The sequence below is a fragment of the Pseudophryne corroboree genome, chromosome 6 (genome assembly GCF_028390025.1).
Source record: "Pseudophryne corroboree isolate aPseCor3 chromosome 6, aPseCor3.hap2, whole genome shotgun sequence".
In the NCBI taxonomy this organism is placed as follows: domain Eukaryota; kingdom Metazoa; phylum Chordata; class Amphibia; order Anura; family Myobatrachidae; genus Pseudophryne; species Pseudophryne corroboree.
The window spans coordinates 269763182-269788866 of NC_086449.1; the positions used below are offsets into that span (position 1 = coordinate 269763182).

The window sequence follows — 25685 nt, forward strand, 5'->3', positions numbered from 1 at the left end:
TCCTAGGTCCTTTTTAATGACTCGAACCTCTCCAGTTCCTCCGCCTGGCAAGACCTTTGTCGCCACAGGTCTTCGAAAACGGCTGCTTACCTGGGCTCACTCCTCTTCCTTCATGGGTCATCCTGGGGTTCTAAAGACTCTCAAGTTTATTCAACAGTCTTATTGGTGGCCACGTCTCAAAGCCGATGTTCAAGAGTTTATAGCAGCATGTCCTAAATGTGCCCAACATAAGAGTCCAAGAAGTTCTCCACCAGGTTTGTTACATCCACTATCCATACCCAAACAACCATGGACTCATATCTCAATGGATTTTGTGACCGATCTACCTCCATCAAAAGGGCGAAATACCATTTGGGTGATAGTGGATCGATTTTCGAAAATGGCACATTTCATTCCATTAACTGGGTTACCATCAGCCCCTTTACTAGCCAGATTGTTCATCTCTGAAATCTTCAAGTTGCATGGCCTTCCTCGAGAAATTGTTTCTGATCGGGGAACACAGTTTGTGGCCAAGTTTTGGAGGTCGCTTTGTTCATCTTTAAATGTCAAGTTGAACTTTTCTTCTGCATATCATCCTCAGACAGATGGACAAACTGAGAGAGTCAACCAAGACCTTGAAACATTTCTCCGGCTATATATATCGTCCTCTCAGGATGACTGGGTTGACTACCTTCCATTGGCAGAATTTGCTCATAATAATCTCTTCCATTCATCTTCAGAATCTACGCCCTTTTATATTAACTTCGGCTTTCATCCTCGTGTGCCAGAGTTTCATCCATTGCCAGCCCTAGAGGTCCCAGCGGCAGATCAAGAGCTTCAACGTCTATCTAGCATCTGGAGTTGTGTACGTAAGTCCTTGGTCAAAACTTCCGCTCGTTATAAATCTTTCGCAGATAGAAAACGTAAAGCTGTACCGAATTACAAAGTGGGAGACCAAGTTTGGATTTCTACGCGCAATCTCAAGTTCAAAGTTCCTTCTAAGAAATTTGCTCCCAGGTTTATTGGTCCATTTCCCATTGTAAAGGTACTCAACCCTGTGTCATACAAAGTCAAGCTGCCACCGTCTTTGAGAATTCCTAACGCCTTTCATACATCTTTACTGAAGCCTTTGATTCTCAATAAGTTCCGTACTACCCAGTCCAAATCTCCTAAAGTTCACTCTTTGCAGAATGAGGAATTTGAAGTTAAAGAGATTGTGGACTCACGTTCCCGATATGGACGTTTACAGTTTCTGGTCGACTGGAAGGGTTACGGCCCGGAGGAGAGATCCTGGGTTTTCTCTGAAGATGTTCATGCTCCAAGACTGGTACAGAAATACTTCTCCAAAAATCCTGACAAGGTTCAAAGGTGTTCGGAGACCACCCGTAGAAGAGGGGGTACTGTCACGAACCGGTCTCTCACCTTTGCGGGTTCTGGGGTTCATCCGTTGCCAGTGCGGTTGCTCGCGGTGCTGTGCGCCCGTGTGGGGACACGGCGTGATCAATGGCACAGGTAATGCAGAGTCTGGGAACTGTGAGTGCGGGGACCAGATGGCCTAGGGCACTGCGGTGTGTCTGCTGTATAGGAGGTGGCCATGTTGGAGACCAAATAGCTAATACTGAGCACTTGTGAAAACACCTGTGGGCAGGTGTAAGCCAATCCCGTGCTTGTGCTGCCTTTAAGTAGGCTGGGATTATGTCACTCTGGGCCAGTGCTTTGTTGTATCAAAGCTGTGCTCTAGCTCTGAACTCTCTCCGTGCATTCCTGTGTGATTCCCGTGGTCCAGATATCGCCTCCGTTCCCAGAGGTCCGTTTTGCAGCCTTCACTGCCAAAGATCTACCGGCTCTCCATTGTGCTATCAGTCAATGGCACACCTATTGGAAATACTTGGATTCCCAGTGTCCTGCATGAGGTTACCTTGTCTGTCTGCCTATCATACAAAGTCTGGAGGATTCCAATTCCCTCAGCTGTTCGTTTGTTCAACTCTGCATTTAACCCATTCATCACCTTGCCATCTACTACAGTTTCACAGTGATCTCCGGAACCTGCAAGTAACCCAATTCAGTACTTTTTCTATGTTGTCATTACAAGGATAATTCTTCACAGTCTCTCAGTTAACTCTTAAAACTCCATTGCAAATTCTTACAGTTAATTCTCCATGTCTGCATTAACCAGTTAAACACAATCTGCAGTTCAGCATCAAAGCCTGTTTATATTTGGACAATTCAACATTTATTCTTCAGCTTGTTTTTGCATATGTTTCCATGAACATTTCTTTTATTTATTTCTGAGTTTTATCTTGCATATTATTTCTGTCATTCCTGCAATACTTCAGTATAATGATGATTAACAACTAGTCAGTTAACCCCTTACTGAACTGTTACTTTAATAAATATATGAAACGGAACTTCCTTCGTCCTCCCTGTTTTCTTCATACCCCAGCACCTACACCTGTGGTTGGTTCCAGGTTAACGGATTCACAAAAACACCCGGACCTGACAGCAGTCAGACACTATTCATTGAGTTATATGCACTTGCATAGAAAGCTAGAGAATTCTAAGATAGAGAAATCTATCTATTTGAAGCTTACCTTGTAATTTGTGAAAAAAGGATCAGCATTGCAGCTGAGCAGATTTAGTGTGTGGTTGCAAGGGATTGGATGTGTAGCTGCACACTACATAGATCTGCTCAATTGCAGTGCTGATAATTTAAAAAAAAAGTACATATTGTTAGAAATCTCATAGTTTTCATGCAGGATCAATGAATAGGGTGTTTGAGTGGAATCCAACAGGTTATAGGTTTGAATCCTGGGTATAGCAGGATATTGAAATGTGTTTAATAAGGATATTGTAAGTGAATATCTCAGGTTAAGTGCATGAATGTGGTATAAAGAGGATTTGTGTCCTAATCCATTTTCTTGCAGTTTTATATATATATTATAAATATATACAAAATGTGGGAATGGGCATCATATCATGGGCTTTCCCTGAGATAAATTTTGTCATGCCTCTTCCCCACCAAAAGTCTAGTTACGGCTCTGCCTATATGTTCCTTGTGCGTACCACCCAATATTTCAGAGCCATGATGATGGGACATGGCCATGCCAACCACTTCTGCTCTATGTATGAAGGAGGAGATGTGTGATATATGATAGGGATGTCCCTGTCATTATCAGCGCTGCTATCTACAAGATAGCGCACTGATGTGCAGGACCAATGTATGAACGGTCAGTGGCACTGACCGTTCCAACAACTGGAGCTATTGATTTTAACAGCTGTACTTGTCGTTGCCCATACACCACAGCAGGGACAACGCTGTCCCTGGCTGCCTGATCTCGCAAGGCTTGTGTGATCTTGCGCACACCCTGTGATCTGGTGGGAGGAGGGAAACAATGCATTGCCACTAGGCTGATGCAGTGTTGGGGGTCTGGCAGGGATTGCCGGAGAGGGGGAGTCTTCACTCCTCCGCTCCGGTATCCGGGGCGAAGCAGAAAGCATTATAACCGTACGATATGTCCAGATATACTACATCTACCCCACAGTAACAAATATTTTGGAGAAATGCTGAATGAGTATCTCATACTGTATATGTTGGATTTTTCCTTCCTGCATTACTCTATTCAGTATTCAGGAATAAATGTGTTGTTGAAAAGGAACACTTCTGGAAGCTACAGGGGTTAACCTACTGTAGATCCAGGATGCCACTTACTGGAAGTCATTAGAATGCGTTGCACTTTACAAAAGTTATGCTTAAAGAGCTCCCAGTATTTATAATTTTGTTACCTCGTGGGTTTTAGATCAGACACGTGTTTGCAGTCCTGGAATTTTCAGAATTGCTGTGACTCAGTCTTATACTAAGAGAATTGCTCATGATGAGCATGTTTATGAATGGGCCCCACAAATCTTCCCCTGACCTTTTTCACAGGCATATATTTGACCAAAAAAGGACGTTTTCCAAAGTTTATAGATATTGCAAAACTTAAATGTTTTATTTCTAACTCTAATCCTTACAGTGGTTTGTTTGTTATATATAAGAAATGCAGGCTTCTAGATTGTTATGCAAGCTGCAGCATCATAAATGTTTCAGCAGTAATTCATCTGGGGATTTTTCTCATGTACATATGTTTCTTTTTTGTTAAGTGAGAATGTAAAGTTTATACAATGGACATAAGGAATTCAGTGTACAATATCTATAGATAAAGTTTAGGATCTAGAACACAGTCAAATAAAAATAAAGTGTACCCGCTGTTTCTTAGTCCTCACCATGCCCTAAATTATATTGCATTTAATCTTATGTGATAAATTACATGACAGATTTTATTTTGCCATTACTTATTCCACAAACAATAACCAATATAAAGAAGCCATGTATCAAAAAGTAAGTACATTTTCTTTAGTTCTCTCTTTAGGGACAAATGTAACACAGCATTGCAGATTGGGTTGAGGCCTGGACTTTAACTTGCCCATTGCAAAGCCTTGATTATTTTCTTTTTCAGTCATTCAGTTGTAGATAGCCAGAAGGCTATATATAAATAATTTATAAGCTTCGGTTATCAGGGATGTTTTCCTCCGTAACACTAGTACTGCACAAAGAGAAATTCACGGTGGACTCAGCGATTGCAAGGCATCCAGGTCCTGTCTGCCATATGACATAAGTCTCATGTTAATATCATGGGCAAATGTTTTTTTTATTTAGCTTTTTGTTGGCAATTACACAAAAGCCATCACAATGTTGAACTGTTTACTTTAGTTGATAGAGGCCTGTAGATCCTTGATAGTAGCTATTTAGTTAGTTCTCTGAGCAACATACGGGCCAGTAGATTTTAAATTGTCTGGAACAAGCCATATAAACAGTTTCTAGGCATGCAAGCAGCAACATTGCTTCTCTGAGGTGATTATATTTTATATATATATATATATATATATATATATACTGTATGTATATATATATATATATATATATATATAAAGAGAGAGATAGATAGATAGATAGATAGATAGATAGATACACACACACAAAATAAAATATTACAGGGTGCTTATTTGCTACTAGATTGTAAGAAAATCTAAAAATACAGTTTTCTCTTCCACCCAGAAATCTTGCCCTTTGGGCTACCAATAACTGCTAGCATTAAAATTCAACATATATTTCACATTAAAAACATTACAGTCATAAAAGTAATGTACATCCACATTCAACTCTACATGACAGAAATGTTCATGGTTAAATTCCAATACTTGATAATATTATTCCATATAAGGAATTAGTCCGCTGGCAGAACCTTACGCGTTTCGTTCCAAGGACTTCATCAGGGTTATATCAATTGTAGAGTGAACATTCATACACTGTGCTCCCAGAGAGACTGTGTATGACATGCAACCCATGATGCTACTGGCTCATCCCTATAATATTCCCCAGTTGCTGCTCCCCCACCCTTTCTGCAGCCTTCCAATTCCAGATGCATGTTCTCAGCATCGTCCTCTGTGTAGTGTGCTGCTGCTGCCTATGTACATTGGTCTGCATGGCCAGACACGGGTGGCTGGAGCTACCCAGGACTCCCAGCACGCACAGGAAAGTGAGCTAGAGATCCCTCTCTCAGAAAATGTTAAGTGTAGCACATAGATTTCACTGACTTATGGTGGGTACACACTGGGAGATATATCTGCCGATCAATTGGATCGGATCGGGCAGAGTGTTGAGCATACACACTGCCCGATCCGTCGGGGACTGACCTCATGAACTGGGCGGGCGTGTACACACGGCTGCCCAGTTCAGCTCTCAATCACCGACGGCCGCCGCAGCATGTGTACGGGCGGTCGGCCGACCGCCGTACACACACAGCTACGCGCCAATATATTGGTAGATATATTGGCCGTCGGCTGTGCTGTGGGGCCGACGCGATACATCTGTGAACGACGGAGTACACAGACGTATCGGCCGTACACACTGGCCGACGGACCCGCGATATATCGGCCGTTCAAGAGAACGGCCGATATATCGGCCAGTGTGTACGGGCCTTTAGGCCATGTAAAGATGACGTTAGTTACCAGGACCAAGCTACAGTATACTTCAGAAAACTATGGGGCTGCTTTTGTAATCGAAAATGGATATCTGCTGCTGTCCCCCACACATACATCTGAGTGTTACTTAATATTTGCGGGTCCCCCCCATAATGGGTGTTTTGGGGAGATATTTGTAAATGTTTTTTTGTAAATACTGTATGCCCCTTATTATATAATGCCTTGCTCATATGCAAGATCATATTACATGTAGGATTATGGAGGCATTAGACATGCATTTAAAAGACATGAGGAAGTCTGATGCTATATCATGGCATTCTAGATGTATGTGGGGTTGTGTGGTGGCATGTGGGAGGTCTGAGGGGCATATGTGAAGCTGTAAAGCATAAATTATGACAGGATCCAGAAATGGTAGTGTCATTTTTTCTAAATTGAGGGATCCCACATTTTTTTTTACACACATTTGTGTGTTCTTAATGGTCAAAATGATCAAATTATTACGTTTATAATGAATCTCTCTGGATTAGAGACACCAAACTCAAATTGCCTTCTGTATTGATATGGAAGCTAAAGTATTGACTTTTTTGTTGTTGAATAAATAATGACAAAGTAATGGTGAGGACTTGGTGAGAACTAGATGATTGATAATGTTGTCCTAATATGTAAAAACACATATTTGAAAGTGTGTGTTGAGATGTCTATAGAAAAACGTTTGTGTACTGGAGTACATAACTTTAGTAACGGTTAACAGCCAAAATAAATTCTCCACAATTCCCATGGCCCATAAATACATCTAATGTAGCTGATAGTTGTCCTGTCCTGGTTATTGTGGGATGTGTGACACATGATCCCAGCAGTGTGGATGCCAGCGGTCACATGACTGACACTGGCATCCCGACTGTGAGAATGCAGTCAGGGGACAGGGTAATTATTTTACCCCTACCCTAACCCGCCTGGGGTGGCAGCTAGGGATAAGATTTGGGCGGTGGCGGCTAGGTCTAAGACAACAGGTGTGGCGGCTAGGGGATGGTGACTAGGGCTAACCCATCCCCCCTGTAGTGCCTAATCCTAACACCCCCGGGCCCTAACAGTCACCCTTATACTTACCTTCGGGATGTCGGTGGTCAATATGCTGGTGCAGTGACCCCGAGTGGTATCACTTTTCTTAATATGTACCAATTTCTACTGCTAATGTTACTATGCATCTTTGTTGTGTACTCTGCTTCCCCCTCCCAACCCCCATTCCTCTATCTTACTTTTGTATACTCAACCCCCTGTCAGGCAGCAGGGCTGTCTGATACTGCTGGCACACCCCACGTCCTCCCCCACCGAGATTCTAGAGTGACGCTGCTGTGCCCTGTCGTGCTGCTCATGCAGGCTACACATAGTGGCTGGCGCACACCAGCGGCAATGAGACTGGAGCTCACCAGAGGCAATGGAGAAGGTCAGGGTGCCCCCTTCAGAACTGGAGCCAAGCAGCGACCGACACCATTGTCTCTGGGACTTCTGCCACTGTATTGTGTCATGGGCATGTTATTCAAATTAGAAAACTGCAAGTATTTTTATATTCCCTGAACAAAACATTGGTAACAAAGTGGCAACAAAAAAGCAATATTGAGGCTTTAGTTAAGTACCAGCATTTCCCCATACAGCAAAACAGGTCTGTGAATGATTCATACTATATACATTCAGAATATTTATGTGTGTAACACTATTAATAACAGTGTGAATGCTTATGTACATTTTGTTCCCCTGTATGTTTCTAGGAGTACATGGTAAAAATTGGGTTTACAGATGTGTCCTCTTACATCCTTGCTGCAGTCGCACTAAACAGCCCTTGAAGTCGCGCTATGCCGTTACGGGACTTGGTAGCACCGAGTGTCTTTTTTTGTGTAATGTAATAGGACACACGAGAAGCTTCTGCTGATTAAAACGATATTCGGCATGCCTATAGTCTGTGTGTAATTGCGGCTCTTTCTGCATTTTGTATGCTCTTGCGTCCTATTGAAATACTTTGTGTCTAAGACTCTTTTTCATGTAAGAAAAAGGTAAAAAAAGATGTTCTGCGCCACCAAGTCACACAGTACTCACATGTTATGTGTAGCGCAGCTTGTAGCGCTCGGAGCAAAGATGCAAGAGGACACATCTGTACTGTAAAATCTATCTGTACCAAGAAATAATATTAAAATGTTTTATATGTTGTTTTATCACATTCACATCACTACTTAATGCAGGTTAACATTGTTCATGTATTTTATATTTTTTCCTTTTTCTACACCTATGACACAGGAGAGCTTATATATCAAGTGCAGTCACCTGACGAAGGAGCGTTGGTCACTGCTGCGAGAAACTTTGGCTTTATATTCAAATCCCGAACACCTGAGACTATCACTGTGCAGGAAATGGGGAAAATTGTAACATACCAGATGCTAGCAATATTAGACTTCAACAATGTCAGGAAAAGGATGTCCGTCATAGGTAAAGTGTACAATAAATGTCTCTTTCTAACCATTTTTTTTTTTTTTTACCATACACTTCTAAAAGGAAATGTGGAGGTGTTGCCCATAGCAACCAATCAGAGCTATCCGTTTCAAGAATGCACTAGATAAATGGTAACTGACATCTGATTGGTTGCTATAGGCAACACCTACACTTTCAATTTGTAGAAACTTTAGTAAATCTACCACTAAGTAAAGTGAGAACTATAATTCTAAAAATGGCAATATTTTTTATTTTTTTTGCAGTTGAATTCTTTGGGTCTTCCAGTAACCTGTGGCGCTTGTATTATATATTTTATGTTAGTTGTAGTAGGTTAATCTTAAATAAAATAATACGTTTTTTTCTAGTATTGGTCATAGGAAAATCACAAAATGAAGGCTATGCAAACCACTGTGCTGCAGCATACATTAAGAACCGAATTTTACATCTGAGAACCAAGCTAAATCAGATTTCTCATTATCTGAAAAATGTACCTCTAATTTGCCATGAGTTTAATAGACACGCACTACATTCTGTTCTAGCAGATACAAATGTAAAAATGATCATATTCTTCCACAAATAAAAAGTTATATTTAGCAAATGTGTATTCTCCTCTTTGATTTCTGTCTCTGCTGAGATTTTGTCTCTCCCTCCTCTAGGCACTGTCTTCCTCTTATATTTTTGGCAAATTCCCACCTTCGTTTCTCATTAATCTCCCCTTCTGCACCTCTCATGCTACTTACTCCCTTTTCTCTTTATCTGTCTCCTAAGTCTGATCTGTATTTCTCTCCTGTTTACCCTTACCCTTATTATTTTACATGCAAGAACATTTTCAGAATTTGTAAAATATTTCTATATTTTGGGGTTTCCTTCTTATCCTAAGATATTACACAGCATTTCTATTTAGAGGTCTCAATAATTTTCAAATATGTGAATAAATCAAGGTGCATCAATAAAAACTATTAATATGTGTGAAAGTTCAGTTTTACTTAATTGAGTATTCATTTGTTGCTCATTTTGCTTCACAACAGAAGAATGTTCTAATTCCCCATATCTGTATAGTCCAATGTATTGTTCCCCCTGAGCCAGGAAACCCATTACTTATAGATGATATTTCTTGTAACTTTGACATTGGAGGTTTATATGGGCTATGTGGAAAGAGAAAACATTCAGCTTCTAAAACACAAATTGGCTGTAAGCTGCAGTTGTCCTCAGAGATTTTCTAACAAAAACCATGAATAGACAGAGATCTCTGTTCTTCATCACAATACGCTATCCACCCGGTTCGTGTCTGCTAATCCACATGGAGACAAGTGAGGCCAGTAAACATGTGTTTCCTTCTGCAGAGGGAATGAGCTGGGTGTAGAACTTCATGAAATAGAGAAAATTAGTTGGTATAGTTTAATTTTATTGTTAAATAATATTCAAGGCAAAATATTCAAATACGTAACTTATCTAATGATATTATGCTTTTTTTTATAGGCCATACGTATGTGTTATTGTTCATTGTGTCATATAGTCATTGAATGCAGGAATGTCATATTAGTTTAAACAGGCAATAATAAATAGATACTATTTAAGTGAACAATGGTAAATCGCTAGTAACTCTTTTTGTAGGATAACTACTCCTCCAAAATACATTGCAATAAATAGATTAACAGCATTCCTCACCATAATAGATAATATTAATAATATTTAAATGAAAAGTGACTTTAAAATATGATACATACAACAAGTGAAATAAGTATACATATTTAATAATAATTGGACATATAAAACAAATTTTAACAATACTGAAATGAGATGTATTTTCATTGTCTATTCATGTACATGTTTTGATTAATTAAGGGGGATATCCGATTAGCAGCGGTACTTTACTGCTGCTAATAGGATCGCCAGGGGCTGGCGTTCATTTCCCCCGATAGTGGCACTGGCACGCAAAGCATAATCCCTAATTAGCAGCCGCTGGAGCCACAATAACACATGGGGTCGGGGACTTACACCAATCCTCTGGTCCAATTTCAGACGTTAAACAGAGCCTCTAATTGGATACCGCAATAATGACCATCGGTCATTAATCGTAAAATCCAGAAGTTTTTAACATCTGAAATTGCTTTGGGGCTAATTTTATACTGCCCAAAGTTTGAATTGAATAGAATTGAGATCTTGTATGTAAAAAGAACAAAAAACAAGCTGATAGTTAATATGGGAGACAAGACAAGATATGGTAACTGAGATAGTGCTGTTGACAACAATAAGTGTGTTCCATAGGAGTGTTAAGAAATCCACTCGGTATAATTACCAGTGATCTGGATCAGTGATGGCCGCTGGTGTGAGCTGAGATCCTCAGCCAGTTACTGAAGTGTGCTGAAATAGTCACTTTATTATTCAATCCAGGAAAAATTGCTTGTCAAGAGACACTCTCCAGGTAGCAGCCTTCTGCTGGTGCTGCACATAAAGTGGCAAGCTGGTAAGTCACGATGCCAAACACTTCAGAGTGAGAAGGGTTTGCTGGAACCATGCTGTATTTCTGCATGTGCACAGGGTCTGGGCCTAATGACAGCAGGCAGCTGAGTAGGTGCAACACCCATAAGTAATCATGCTGCATGTAGTCTGCACAGTAACATCACAGATGTGTTCAGATAAATTGTAAGAGGTGTTGGGTTCTTTCATCTGCTTAAAATGATGTATTATTGTTATGCACTACAATATATTTACACTGCCCAAGTTGTGGAAATAAATATTTTTATGACTAAAGGAGCAGGTTTACTAGGCTAACATGCCATAGGTCTTTTGAGATGTAATGTGTACCCTTCACATAAAAGCAGTGGAGGTAGTCATCTTGTAATCCTAAACATCTTTATAAATCTGGATAATAATTATTATGGCATGTCCTAAGATCAGCATTGTAGGAGATACCCTGCTAATGGTTCCCACGGTCATCACCGTGGGGAAGTACGGCTATGGGGAGGGGGAGAGGAGAGGCCCCTCATCCTGGTATCCGCCAGGTCCAATGTACTAATTTACTAATATTTATATTAAGCCTTTTCACCGATAACTAGTTATAACTAAGGCATGAGACACATATCAATGATATCCACCAGTTCTTGGCTAATTAATGGCTAACGCTTTCAAAAATATAGATTATGGGGTATTCAATTAGTGTCGTTTTTTTTGACCAGTCGAAAAAGACATCACTTTTAGCCCAATTTTAGGTCGAATTTACATTCAACTTATTCAATGCACGTGCCGTTTTTTCAGCTGGGCGAAAAATCTGGCACTGGCGAAAACCACGTGTATAGGCGAATTCGCCACTTATACAAGTGTTTTGGTGAATTTGAGGCATTTTCGCCCATTTTTTGCGCAATTTCCGCCCATGCCGATTCGGCAAAAAAAAGTGTAAGCGGCATGGGCGAAAATGGTTTAAAAAACGGGCGAAAATGCCCGCAATTGAATACCCTGTGTCGAATTAGTGCCGTTTTTTCGACCAGTCCAAAGATGTCACTTAATTGAATACCCCCCTTACCCCACGAAGTGTCCGTCTCCACTGTGGGAATGCAACAATTTATACTTTAAATTGTGGTGTTGTGTGTTGTGGCTCAGCAAATATTCTACTGTATGTACAAAACCCAATAACTATTCTGTGAAAGTAATGTATGTTACCTGTGTCATTGTGTCAGGTGATTTCTAAACATGTTTGTTCTTTATCATCAGTACGAAATCCAGAAGGCCAAATTAAACTGTATTGTAAAGGAGCAGATACTATCCTGTATGAGAGACTTCACATCAGTAGTGAGGATTTAATGTACAGAACATCAGAGCACCTGAATGTGAGTTTTCCTTCTATTGTAATAATTATCCATAGTTCTGTTTGGGCAGTCCGGTGAGAGATTTCTTACTTACAGAGTAGTAGGGATATGGCAGATCACTCCAGCTGTGCTTTCTACTGTATGTCTAGGGCTGAATAAACCCAAGCAGTCAAATCTAAGTTACGCTTAGTCTGTCTATTTTAAGTGTTTTTCATTTTGCTGGTCACATGTTTCCGCTTGACGTTGTTGTTTGCCTATACATTAGGTTGTGTAACGTACACAATATAGTTTAATGTTCCCTTTTATTTTTGCCACTATTAAACATGTGCTTGATTTAAATTATGCTAATCCACCTTTGGGCTTCACCACATATCTGCGGTCATGCTATTCCTATGCACAGTCTTTCTTAGTAATAGCTAACAGTTCTCCAAAAAGGCATGGGTAGGTTACTGTACTGTATATAATTATTTTACGGTCTAACCTTCGCTGTTGTAAATGTCTGCAAACGTGTAGATGCTTCAAGTTGACTCTATTGTGTAAAGAGATTCTCCGCCTCATATTTAGTATTACAAATATATGCGTATTGCTTTCTTCTCATAATCCCTTTTACTGTGCCCCATATCGGACATGACTACACATACGTGGAGACTTATCTGGCACATACTAAATGATGCCAGATTTATTCCTGTTGAAAAAAAAACAGCCCCTCTACGTATCCTTATCATTGTACCTTACTATACATATCCTCATTATTACACCATACATATACTCAATATTCAAAGAAATTGGCTTGCTCATCTAGTGTTATAGTAGGCAGCATGCTGAGCTTTAATTTGAAGAGGGTCTACGGCAGCACTTACAGATATATTCTCATACATCACTGCTGCAGTCACGCCAAACAGCCCCTCTTGGCATGCCAGGTCGCGTGAGAATCTTCTAGCGAAGGGTGTCTTTTTTTACTGAAGATACGTCTTCTTAACGCAGTGCAACAAGGATGGGTGAGAAGACTGTGCTGATTGATAAATGACACTGGTATATCTGTGTGAGACTGAATCTGTATACAAAGTGCCAAAATGTAGCGGTTCTGTTCTGCTCTGTATACAGGCGCGGTCACACACAATATACAAGTGTCATATAACCAATCAGAACAGTCTCCTCGTGTCCTAGTCACATTGCGTTGCAACGCCCGTACACACACTGGCCGATATATCACGGATCTGTCGTCCAGTGTGTATGAGCGATATGTCTGTTAACTCCATCGTTCACAGACATACCGTATCGCGTCGGCCCTGCAGCACAGCCGACGGCCAATATATCTACCAATATATTGGCGCATTGCTGTGTGTGTGCGGGCGATCAGCCGACCAACCATCCACATGCTGCGGCAGCCGGCGGTGATTGACAGCTGAACTGGGCGGGCGTGTGTACACGCCCGCCCAGTTCATGACGTCAGTCCCCGATGAATTGGATAGTGTGTATGCTCAACACACTGCCCGATCCGTCGATAGATATATCTGCAGATCAATTGATCTGCAGATATATCTATCAGTGTGTACCCACCTTAATGCTGGGTACACACTGGCAGATAAATTGGCCAATTAATTGATCAGCCAATATATCTATTGTTTATCTGCAGGTGTGTACAAGCAATATGTGTGTGAAAGACGTCTTTCACAGATATATTGCATCTGCTGTGCAACACAGCAGATGGCCAATATATCTGCAGATATATTAGTGCATCTTTACTGTGTGTATGAACAACCCCCATCTGCAAATATAGCAGCAGATAGATTGAACAGCAGATATATCTTTAAGATAAATTGGCGCATCTTTCTGTGTGTATGAACAACCACCATCGGCAGATCGATTGAACTGCAGATATGATTGGATATTATATAACAAGTATATAACTAGCAGGCGCTGAAAATGAGTGGCGTCTCTAGCTGCTGTAAAAAAGAGAGGGTCAATCCCCTTAATGGGAACAAATAGATAATATAACAAAATACAGCGCTATAAACAAGATGCTACAATAAAATGAATTTAATGACTAAAAAGTGTTAAAAAACTGAACAATAATTGAGAAAAGAATGATATTAATATCTCACTCAGGCAATTGAAGACCCATTGGACATGAAATACACTCCTTAGGCAGCAATGAAGTCCATTTAATATTTAGGACATGAAGTCTATGGCCAAAAACAGGACTGATGTGATAATTTCGCCCAACCTGTGTTCTAATGCAGGGATCCGAACTTGTGGTCCTTATTGATAAAATGGATTCTGCTTCACAGTCTGTGGAGATGACACTGTAAAGACCTGCACGCTGTGTTCCAATTAGGAGAATCCTGATAGATGGTGGCTTGCGGGACCATAAAAGATGAAGGATCCTGGTTCACTTACAGCTTTGATAAAGCTGCAGATAGCAGCGAAACACGTCAGGGAACTTTGCTCTAGACCACTGGACTCCTCCAAAGGCATACATACTGCAGGACTCAAATTCAGGACGACCCATCCGCTGCTGAAAGTGAACCAGGATCTTATATTGAATAGGTTGGAACCCCTTCCAACCTAAAAAAAGTCGAAAACTGGCATCTTTTCGACAGATGGCAGATTTCGACGTCAATTGAATATACTCCTACGTCACCCTAAATTCAGAAACGTATAAAAATTGCATTATTTTGTGATGAAAATAGAAATACAGTTTTAATACGTATGATTTATAGTCAACCGTGTGACCATCTAGGTGGCTGGTCATTGTGATGCTGTCTTGATTGTGGGTTTATTTTTATGTGGAGGCCTTAAAGTGTCCTATCTGCCTCATTGTAAATCTGGCCCTCATAATCCCCTATGCTCTGGAGAACAAGCTACTTCAATGTCAGGGGACATTTCTTTGTTTAACATTCATTATGTCAAAGTCACTATGTAAAGGATAATGGGAAACTGTTTTACAATATTACCACTGTTTGACAATATTACCAGTAATGTCCTAAATGATACGCCATAATGTGACTATGCAACAGAAATAAAAATATTTTTCCTTAGAAGACTATGGAATAGTAAAGTTATTCCCTGTGAAACTGGCATTTCTACTAAACATGAATTCTTAGAGAGATAAAGTATCAACCAATCTGTTTTTTTATTGAAATTTTTATAGGCTGTGCTAGAAAGATTACAGTTAAAAGCGGATTGGTTAGTATGAGCAACTTTCCTGCAGCAGGAAGATCTAAAGATACATGAAACGACCCGCGGGACCGTGCATCAGATGGTTATCTTTAGTGAAAAGTGATTTGCACTTTCACTAAAAATATATCTATCTGATATATCGATATCGTGTGCATCGGCCTGACAATCGTTCTAGTGAGAAAGGGGGACTTAAGCTTTGATAAGTCTCCCCCTTAGTCTGGTCATGGTAGTCTGTTGTATTAGCAGTCAGTTACGTAAACAACATCAGAGATTGATTGGGTATAGCATTTACCAGGCTAATGACTGATGAGAATTTATCTACCATACATTTTGTTGCTTTTCTGCATATTCATCTTTGTTAAGCCATCAGTGGATTGTTGAATCTGGTTTCCCCATTATTTGTCATGTTTATGAAATACCTCTCCCGTTGTTCTTTCAGGAGTTTGCAGGAGAGGGCTTGCGGACATTAGCCCTGGCATATAAAGATCTCAGTGAAGATTACTTGAAGTGGTGGTTGAAGGTCCTCCATGAGGCCAGTACTGCTCTGGATAACAGAGAGGAACGTCTTGCAGCTGTTTATGAACAAATAGAAAGTGATATGATGGTATGTTCCAATTTCCAATTAAGGGCGGTATCCAATTAGCCGTGTTATATTACTGTGGCTAATTAACTCGCACAGGGCTATCCTATTAGCATCGATGCGTCACTTTTTAGAGATTTTATTTTGCCTACCTCAGACAGGCAAAACCAAATCCCCAATAAGTAATTTTTCAACGATCACTGTTGCAAACACATAGGTCAGTAAAAAGGACCCTATGTGTTTTTGCTCGAAAAAAGGATAATTTTTTGCACTGAAAAAATGGGATATAATTGGATAGCTCGATAATGACCATCGGGCAAAAAGCAGGATAAAAGTCTGTGTTTTCCGTGCAATAAATTACCACAGCTAGTAGGATGCCCCCCTAAGTCCTTTAGTTGGTGCATCCTCATGAACCTACATATTTTTCTACACAGTTTAATTTCATTGTTAAAACCACACACGCATTTCAATAAACTGAACCAGAATATTAGCACAGAGCCGTATGTTATACAGTATTTTTAATGCATAACATACGGCTCTGTGTCTAAAACTCATAAGACGTGTGAGAAATCCGAGTTTGGTGCACTATAACTTATTCTTTATCCTGATAACTAAGCTCAACCAAGAAAATGACAGAACATAAGTTATACTGTGATGTGGTATTGGCATGTTACAGAGAAATGTCTGCATACTGTAAATAAGCTCCATATCTCATACTCAACTTATTGAACGTAGTGCTAATAACATGTCTGTTATATATCTGCTGCAGCTACTAGGTGCTACTGCAATAGAGGACAAGCTACAAGAAGGAGTGACAGACACCATCGCTAGTCTCCTGCTGGCAAACATTAAGCTGTGGATTCTAACCGGCGACAAGCAGGGTAATTCTGCGCATTGTGTGTATGTACTGGGGTCATATCTATTGCAGGCATGTTAACACTAAACAGAATTTATAGATTTTGAGGTTATTACTGCATCTTAAACTATAACTTGTGGCTTAGATATCAAGTTGCCTAAAATATTGCCTGGCTGTTCTTTTCATGGTCATTATCACAGCATCCATTGGTATACGTGTCTAAGGCAGAATCAGGTTTTCACACAATTAAACATTGCTAATGAAAATGATTGCATTGTCAGTTATAACTATACAGATGTGTCCTCATACATATTGCCTTATACGTGGCAGGAGATGCCTGGCGTGAGTGAGCTGACAGCTCCCGTGCAACTAAGTTAGCGTTGGGTGTCTTTTAATAGCACACGCAAGCAGATTATGCTGATCAAGATGATATTTGGCATGCCTATATTCTGTGTGGGTCTACAGCTGTAACTGCATACGGAATGCTATGTTACAGTGTTTCTAAGAAAACTCTGTATGTACCATTTCGTGTGCAGATGCTGGCGCGGTCGCATACAGAACATAGGCATGCCGCATATCATTTTACTCAGCATAGTCTACTTGTGTGTCCTATTTGCATAATTTTGCGAATAAGATACATTTTAATGACATGACTAAGGGCTGTTTAACGTGCAGGGAGGGTAGATATGTGTGGACATATCTGTATCTAATTAAAACATTATTACATGCATTTAGTAAAGTTCTACATTTGAACAATATGTAGATAAATTAATGTGACAACATGTTCGGGCATTAAATCCTATCAGTGATTAATAACTACCTGTGTGTCTGTCAGACTGTTTAGTAATGCATGCTTGCACCTGTGACCTATTGTGAATGTGTAACACATCAGAAGCAGGGACAAACATATTATAGGCTGAGATTACCGCTTTATAGAACCATAGGCAAAGTCACTTTCCATGATTTCCTTAATAGTTACTCTAACCATTTTTTTACCATTTCGATGTATCTAATCATTATACAAAGGAATATATATATATTTCTGTATAGCATCTGGCAGTGCATCGGACACCTGTTATACAGGATGGGAGGGAGAATGCAGTAAGTGTAACCTAAAGGAGAAGAGAAGAGAGGGGGCCCTAAAGGACTATGTAAAAAAGAACACATTGGGCTTTAGAATAGGTAGCAATGTTGCATCCCAATACTGCGTCATGAATAAGTATAACAATGTGAGTGGTAAAACCAGCACATCTAAATACAACACTGCAGCCAATAGAAAAAAAAAAAACAGATTACTACCAAACACCCACCAACATAATTCCAAAAACATATAAGGTGAAATTTTACAAAGGTGTCATGTTCATTTCAAAGTTCTTCTCCAGGACTCTTCAGAACTCTCTCTCTCTCTCTTCATGTGTTCATATATGAAAACAAATGAATAAAAGTACTTATAGTGTAATACAAAATAAATATATATATATATATATATATATAACAAATAAAAAATAATCAGGTGCGCTCAGTGTAACACACTTCAAAAAGTGCAAACAGCAGTCTTTACACAATAAGACTTTAAAACCACTACTCCTATGTCAGATAGGGAGTGGATGCACTAATGTTCCTCTCTTTATAGAACTGCTGCTCCCCACCTTCATATGTAGTCCGGAATTCCACGGGAAGAAGACATCTAGAGAAAAAGACAAGGGGGCGCTCCATAGTGCAGTAACGATTTAATTCATAAAAGCACAACACTCTTGTTAAAATTCACAACGCTGTTGCGCGTACCAGAACACACTCCGCTGTGGGCTTAATACCACATGGCTTAAAACATACACATCCCCAGCAATACTCCAAACCTTCGGTAATCATACATGACAGGACCACAAACCCGTGCCGCCAGACCGCTACTCACAGCCGCCGCACGTCACTCGCCGATACCAGAGGAGGCAGGAGGGGACTTGATTACACATGTCAGTATATATATATATATATATATATACACACACACACATATATATTGTCCAAGACAATCTATAGTGATCACGCCAACCCTTCAATAAGAAGCCAAGTTATCCAAATTCCAGAGTGAAAGATGAAAGAAACCCAGAAAGTAAGGAGCCTTCAGTGGGGTCTGTGTAGCACTCTCTCACACAGTTTCATATAAATGATCTCCAAAGCATTGATAATAAATATAGAAAGTCAATATGGTGTATTTAACAGAGTTAAAAGAAATAACAATAGAGTGACTTAGGGGGGAATTCAAATGTTTGGAAAGTCAGTTGGGTGTCTGTTTTTTCCTATCTAATGGACAGGAAAAACAGACACCCAACCGACTTTTCAAACATTTGAATTCCCCCCTTAGAGTCATATATATACGCCATCCCTCCTCCTGTTTAGTTTTCTCCTTATTGCATATTGCGTTTACTGTAAATGTACTTACTTCCATAGAAACTGCAATGAACATTGGTTACTCTTGCCACATGCTCACCGATGACATGAATGATATTTTTATAGTATCTGGTCGTACAGTAACGGAAGTGCGAGAAGAACTGAGGTACTAGACTTCCATCATTATTTCTTTTAAAATACATGGAACCTTCTTTCCTTTGGCATTGCAACATACATTATTATCTTTGTATCTCAGGAAAGCTAAGGAAGCCACCTTCGGGCAGAGTAGGAACCTTTACAACGGCCATCAATTCTCTGAGAAAACAAATGATGTCAAGCTAGAATCTGTGTACGAGGAAACGGTTACTGGTGAATATGCTTTGGTCATAAATGGTCACAGTCTGGTAAGTATCCCCTTCATTCTTAATGTACCATGTATTGTTCTGCACGGTGACCAGTACAAATTACTCTCAATGTTAAATTAGATTATTCATCTGCATCTGACTGTGTATGGGTAAGGCATTAGCTGACATGCAATGTAGAAAGTACTCAATTTGCCCACTTAATTCTATGTTCTATTTAGGTAGATGTAATTAATATAAAGACTAACCATAAGTGACTCTATTGTTTATGGAATACACTTGAATTCCCCAAAACAAAAAGAGCTATGGTTACACAAACACTTGAATTCTTTCAATAAGCACGCATAAAACTATTGACGCCACGCTTGCTGCTGCGGGCCCTGCTGCCTTCTGCAATTCCTCTAACTGCTCCAACAGGCAATGCTGAGTGCCATGTGTTGCAACCCGGCATTCTAATGCTCTCCAGGCATGCACAGTAGAGTGACAATGAGTGGAAGACTGCAGGAGGTACAGTTATCAAACGATGGTAAGGGTTATGCGCAAACGATATTGTGCATAGACACTTACCAGTTGGCCACACGGTATGGCTGGCCAGATGCCCCAGTTGTGATGTCATTTTCACTGGTTCCTGTGGCAAGTTTATGGGTCAGTCGAAGATTTGACCTATATATCTCGCCAAGAAGATTTGACCTACATAGTAACATAGTAATTGAGGTTGAATAGAGGCAAAATGCCCATCATGTTCAACCTGTACAGTATTCTATATTTAGTTGAGTTGATTATAATGTACCTGCTGAAGTAATGTTTTATGACTAGTTAACAACTATAAATCATGTTACACCCGGATTATCAACGTCAATATTTTAAATGTTATAACCTTGAATATCCTTTTCAATCAGAAAATCATCCAATCCTTTTTTAAACGCATTTACAGAGTCCGCCATTACCACCTTCCCTGGCAAGGAATTCCAAATCCTTATTGCCCAAACAGTGAAGAACCCTTTCCTCCATTGCGTACGGAATTTTCTCTCCTCCAGCCTCAGCGAGTGCTCACGTGTCCTAAACAGAGTTCTTTTAATAAATAATTCCTCTGATAACTCTTTGTAATGTCCCTTTACATATTTGAAGACATTAATAATGAATCCTCTTAGACGCCTCATTTCCAGTGTATACATATTCAACCTAGTAAGCCTTTCCTTGTAATCCAGTCCCTCTAGCCCTTTAATCAACTTAGTAGCTCGCCTTTGAACCCTTTCGAGTTCACTGATATCTTTTTTTATACAGTGGTGCCCAAAACTGAACACAGTATTCCAGGTGTGGATGTACCAATGATTTGTACAGCGGCAGGATTACATCCTCGTCCCTTGTCTCAATTCCCCATTTATGCACACTAGCACCTTGCCTTCTTTACTGCGTTTGACATTGTATACGGTTATTAAGCCTATTATCAATGAGTACCCCCAAATCTTTTTCCAATACTGTTACCCCTAGACTTTCCCCATTTAATATGTAGGATGCAAGTTTGTTTTTAGTCCCGAAATGCGTAACCTTGCATTTTTCTATATCGAACCTCATTCTCCATTTAGATGCCCAGATTTCAAGTTTAGATAAGTCATTCTGCAGAGACTCCACATCTATTTCTGAATTAATTACCCTACACAGTTTAGTATCATCTGCAAAGATTGATGCTATGCTTTCCAGGCCTATTTCTAGGTCATTATTAAATATGTTGAACAGTAGTGGCCCGAGTACGGACCCTTGTGGTATTCCACTGACTACTGGTGTCCAGCTTGAGGACTTCCCGTTGACCACTACTCGCTGTACCCTGTTATCCAGCCAGTTACGTCTCCATGTACAAACAGTTTTTCCTAGGCCAAGCTACTTTAATTTGATGATCAGTCTCCTGTGAGGCACTGTATCGAAGGCTTTTTCAAAATCTAAGTAGACCACATCCACTGCTTTTCCCTGGTCAAGATTGTCGCTCAATTCCTCGTAGAAGTTAACTAAGTTAGTTTGACATGATCTGTCCCACACAAACCCATGCTGGTTCTTGCTAATAATATTAGTGGTAGTGGTCTGCAGATACTTCTGTATGCTATCCCTTAGAATTCCTTCCAATATTTTCCCCACTATAGATGTCAAACTAACCGGTCTGTAGTTACCCGGATGATTTCTGGATCCCTTTTTAAATAATGGCACTACCTCAGCTATACACCAATCCTTTGGTAACATGATCTAATTGAACTATTGAAAATCAAGTATAGGGGTCTTGCTAGTTGTGACCTAAGCTACATAAGAACCCTCGGATGAAGTCCATCCGGGCCAGGTTATTTATTAATCTTTATTTTGCTTAATCTCTTCCTGACTACTTCTTCACTTAAACTAGTATCTAACCACGAATCATTACTGTCACTATCGCTATGCCCTACTCCCACCGTCGGTTCTTTTCTGGTGAACACTGATGAAAAAAATTTGTTCAGTATTTCCGCTTTTATGTTGTCATCATTTATTAATACTCCATATTCATCTTTTATTGGACCTATGTTCTCCTATTTTAACCTATTACTGTTTATGTATTTAAAAAACTTTTTAGGATTGGTTTTACTCTCTATATCGATTTGCTTTTCGTTTTCAATTTTAGCTGCTCTTATTGCTTTTTTGCATCTTTTATTGCATTCCTTGTAGTACTGGAATGATTCCTCCTTTCCATTAGTTTTAAATGCTTTGAAAGCACGCTTCTTTTTATCGATTTCTACCTTGACCTTCTTGTTAAGCCACATCGGTTTGAGTTTGGTACTCCTGCGTTTATTGCCAATGGGAATACATTTGTGAATATTGCTATCTAGCAACCCTTTTAAAGCCTCCCACATTTCCAAAGTGTTATTACCATGAAACAAAACTTCCCACTCAATGTTGTTTAGTGCACATCTCAGCATACTGAAGTTAGCCTTCCTAAAGTTAAATGTTTTTGTTGAATCCTTATAGCTATGTTTCCTGAAACTGATGTCGAATGTGTTCATATAGTGATCACTGTTACCCAAAGTCTCCCCAACTTTAGTGTTTGATGTAATGTCCACATTATTAATAATTACTAGATCCAGAGTAGTTTTACCCCTAGTTGGGTCCTCGACTAATTGAGACAAGTAGTGATCCTTTAACATATTTAAGAACCTGTTTCCCCTAGCTTTAACACATGAATCGTTACTCCAATTTATATCAGGATAATTAAAATCCCCAATCACTAGGATGTCCCCCAATCCTGCAGCCCTTTTGAATTGTTGCAAGAGTAGTTCTTCTTCATGTATGCTAATATCCGGCTGTTTGCAGTACGTGCCTATAACTAGTTTTTTTGCATCAATGCCCCCACTTGAGATTTCAACCCATAGTGTCTCCACATTATTGCCAGTCCCCTCATAAATTACCTCCTTTAAGTATGGTTTAAGAGATGGTTTAAGATAAAGACATACACCTCCTCCCCTTTTGCTTGCCATGTCCCTCCTGAAAAGAGAATACCTCTCCAAGTTCACAAACCAGTTGTGAGAGTCGTCCCATCATGTTTCTGTAATACCTATAATATCATACTCAGCCTTTGATGCTAACAATTCCAATTCCCCCATTTTACCTGCTAGGCTTCTTGCGTTTGCAAGCATACATTTTAGTTTAGTGGTTCCTTTGTCCACTTGTTTTTTTAAAGGTATCCTATCATGGTTTACTAGTGCCTCCCTACAGTTATTCTTACTGACTGTCCTTCTCGCTTCCTCTCCACCCCCACCATACTTAATACTGCCCACCTTACTCTTCTCTTTGATCAACCCAATGTTTCGGCCTAAACTCTCCGCCCCGACATAAGTATTTTCCCTTATGCTACGTACATCATTTTCTGTATGCTGTAGTGATGACACATAATTGTTGTTAGTTAATGTTTTGGCAATACCTTTGTTAAAACTCTTTTTAGAACCCATGTAAATACCCTTGCCGGCTGCTCCTTCCCTCCCCCCCTTCTCCACCCCCATTTAGCTCACTACCACCATCCTTACTATTCTCACTGCATGACCCATAATTTTTAGCTAAACCCTCCCACCAGGTACCTAGTTTAAAAGCTCCTCCAACCTACTAACCATCCTTACCCCAAGCACCGCAGCCCCCACCTCATTCAGGTGTAATCCATTGTGACAAAAAAGATGGCGCCTGACTGAGAAGTCCGCCCAGTGTTCCAGGAACACAAACCCCTTCTTCCTACACCAGTCTCTAAGCCACACATTTACCTCCCTGATCTCCCTCTGGCTCCCTGGACTAGCGCGTGGCACTGGTAATATTTTGGAGAATATTACCTTAGATGTCTTTTCTTTTAGTTTCTGGCCTAAGTCCCTATAATCTTTTTTAAGGACATCCCACCTACTGCTAACTTTGTCGTTGGTGCCAACGTGCACCAAGACCGAGCACTCGGGAGACAACAGACCATACGGCGATCATGATCCCGGTAGCAGATTGCCCTATCTGCCTTCCTGATGATAGAGTCCCCTACCACCACCATCTGCCTGGGTGCCTCTCTGACTTTCGTCCCATCTGAGCCAGAGGGACCACTCCTCCGGTTGCTAGAGGGAACAGTCTCCTCCGGCTCCGTCATTTTCTCGCTATCATCCACCGAATCTTCGTCCAATCATGCAAATTTGTTCGGGTTTGATAGTTCAGAGATGTCGTGCCTCTCCCCTCTTATTCTTCCTTCTAACAGTGACTCAGCTGGCTACATGATTATCCTCGTCTACCGGCGTCCCCCCTGCAACTCCTCCACCTACAGTATATATCACGCTTCTGTTCAGTACGGCTGATACAGATATATTGTATGTGCACGCTGATAGATGGTTGGTACAATTTAAGGAATAGGAAGGAAGAAGATATGGGTGGGGGATATGAGAGCTATCCCTCCCTATAACCCTTTGGGGCCACTTCAAACCACTGTTATGCAGTCCACAAATTTCTGGTTATGGCCCTAGTATAAAAATTATATAAATAGTAAGTAAAACAATGTTTCTACTTCCATGATTTTTTTTTTTTTTTTGCATATTATTTACATAGATTTTACTATACAGTTTAAAAAGTGGACCTTTCTTTTGTATATAAATAAGACGCTGGAAAACCTTGATTCATTATGTCATTATCTACATCTTCTGTCCCGAATTATGATGTGACTTCTTACAATGTTTTAGATTTCCTATAAATAATATTCCCAGAAGACTTTTGTCATACGCACTCTGTAAATTGATGCAATTTAAATTCACCTAGGATGCTCATAAGCCATTGAGGTGGACTGTCAGAACTCTACCCTTCTGCCCAATTTGCATTATCTGGAATTAGCCATCTTTTATTATCGTCAGAATGAAACTGCTATTGCACATCGGTAATGTAGAGTTTCTATGGGGCTGTTTTGCAGCTGCACATGTATCCTTTCTGTCATTAGGAGCACAGACTGACCTTAAAAAGTATTTAAATGGAGTCCTGATATCCCATGTACCGTGGTTAAAGATCTCTCCAGTGGGATTCCACTAAATCAAAAGCTCACAGCCTTGCCAGAGAAATTTGGGAGTGTGTTTCTTGTACTAATATTGGAAACGTGAATGCTGAGGAGGACAGCTATAATCAAGTATTTCACCTCATCGTTATGTTTAACCTAATGGTCTAAATGATGATAAAATGTTCCACTGGGAAGCCACTATTAGAGAACTAAATACTAAAGTTAAGAGATCCTCCTCAGTGGACATGAACAATTTAACTTTGAGTCGGTATACTGTACTGTATATACATATATATTTATTTTTGCTTTCACAGTTAAAGGGACAATGTTTTATATGACTGCTAATCATAAAATGTAAGTTCCCATTAGAAAATAGCTATGAATAACATTCACAGATAGTAGAGGTAACCTTGTCAGAAAAGGAGCAGAAGGGAAGGTATGTGAGATAGGGATGTGAGGTACATACTCTTGTGCACACCGCAGACTTCCCTGTCAGTAATCTAATTTAAGTACATGG

At 40.0% G+C, this 25685-nt stretch overlaps 1 protein-coding gene across 3 annotated transcripts in view; it reads left to right on the plus strand.

Annotated features, from left to right (window-relative positions):
* The window catches only part of ATP8B4 (ATPase phospholipid transporting 8B4 (putative)), a 498700-nt gene that overhangs the window by 429571 nt on the left and 43444 nt on the right, over nucleotides 1-25685 (plus strand). For all 3 annotated transcript variants that reach the window (XM_063926015.1, XM_063926016.1, XM_063926013.1), the window contains 6 exons: nucleotides 8290-8478; nucleotides 12193-12308; nucleotides 15910-16074; nucleotides 16820-16931; nucleotides 19355-19460; nucleotides 19551-19698. In XM_063926015.1, the coding sequence (XP_063782085.1) occupies nucleotides 8290-8478; nucleotides 12193-12308; nucleotides 15910-16074; nucleotides 16820-16931; nucleotides 19355-19460; nucleotides 19551-19698 (836 nt within the window). The remainder of the gene's footprint in view (nucleotides 1-8289; nucleotides 8479-12192; nucleotides 12309-15909; nucleotides 16075-16819; nucleotides 16932-19354; nucleotides 19461-19550; nucleotides 19699-25685) is intronic.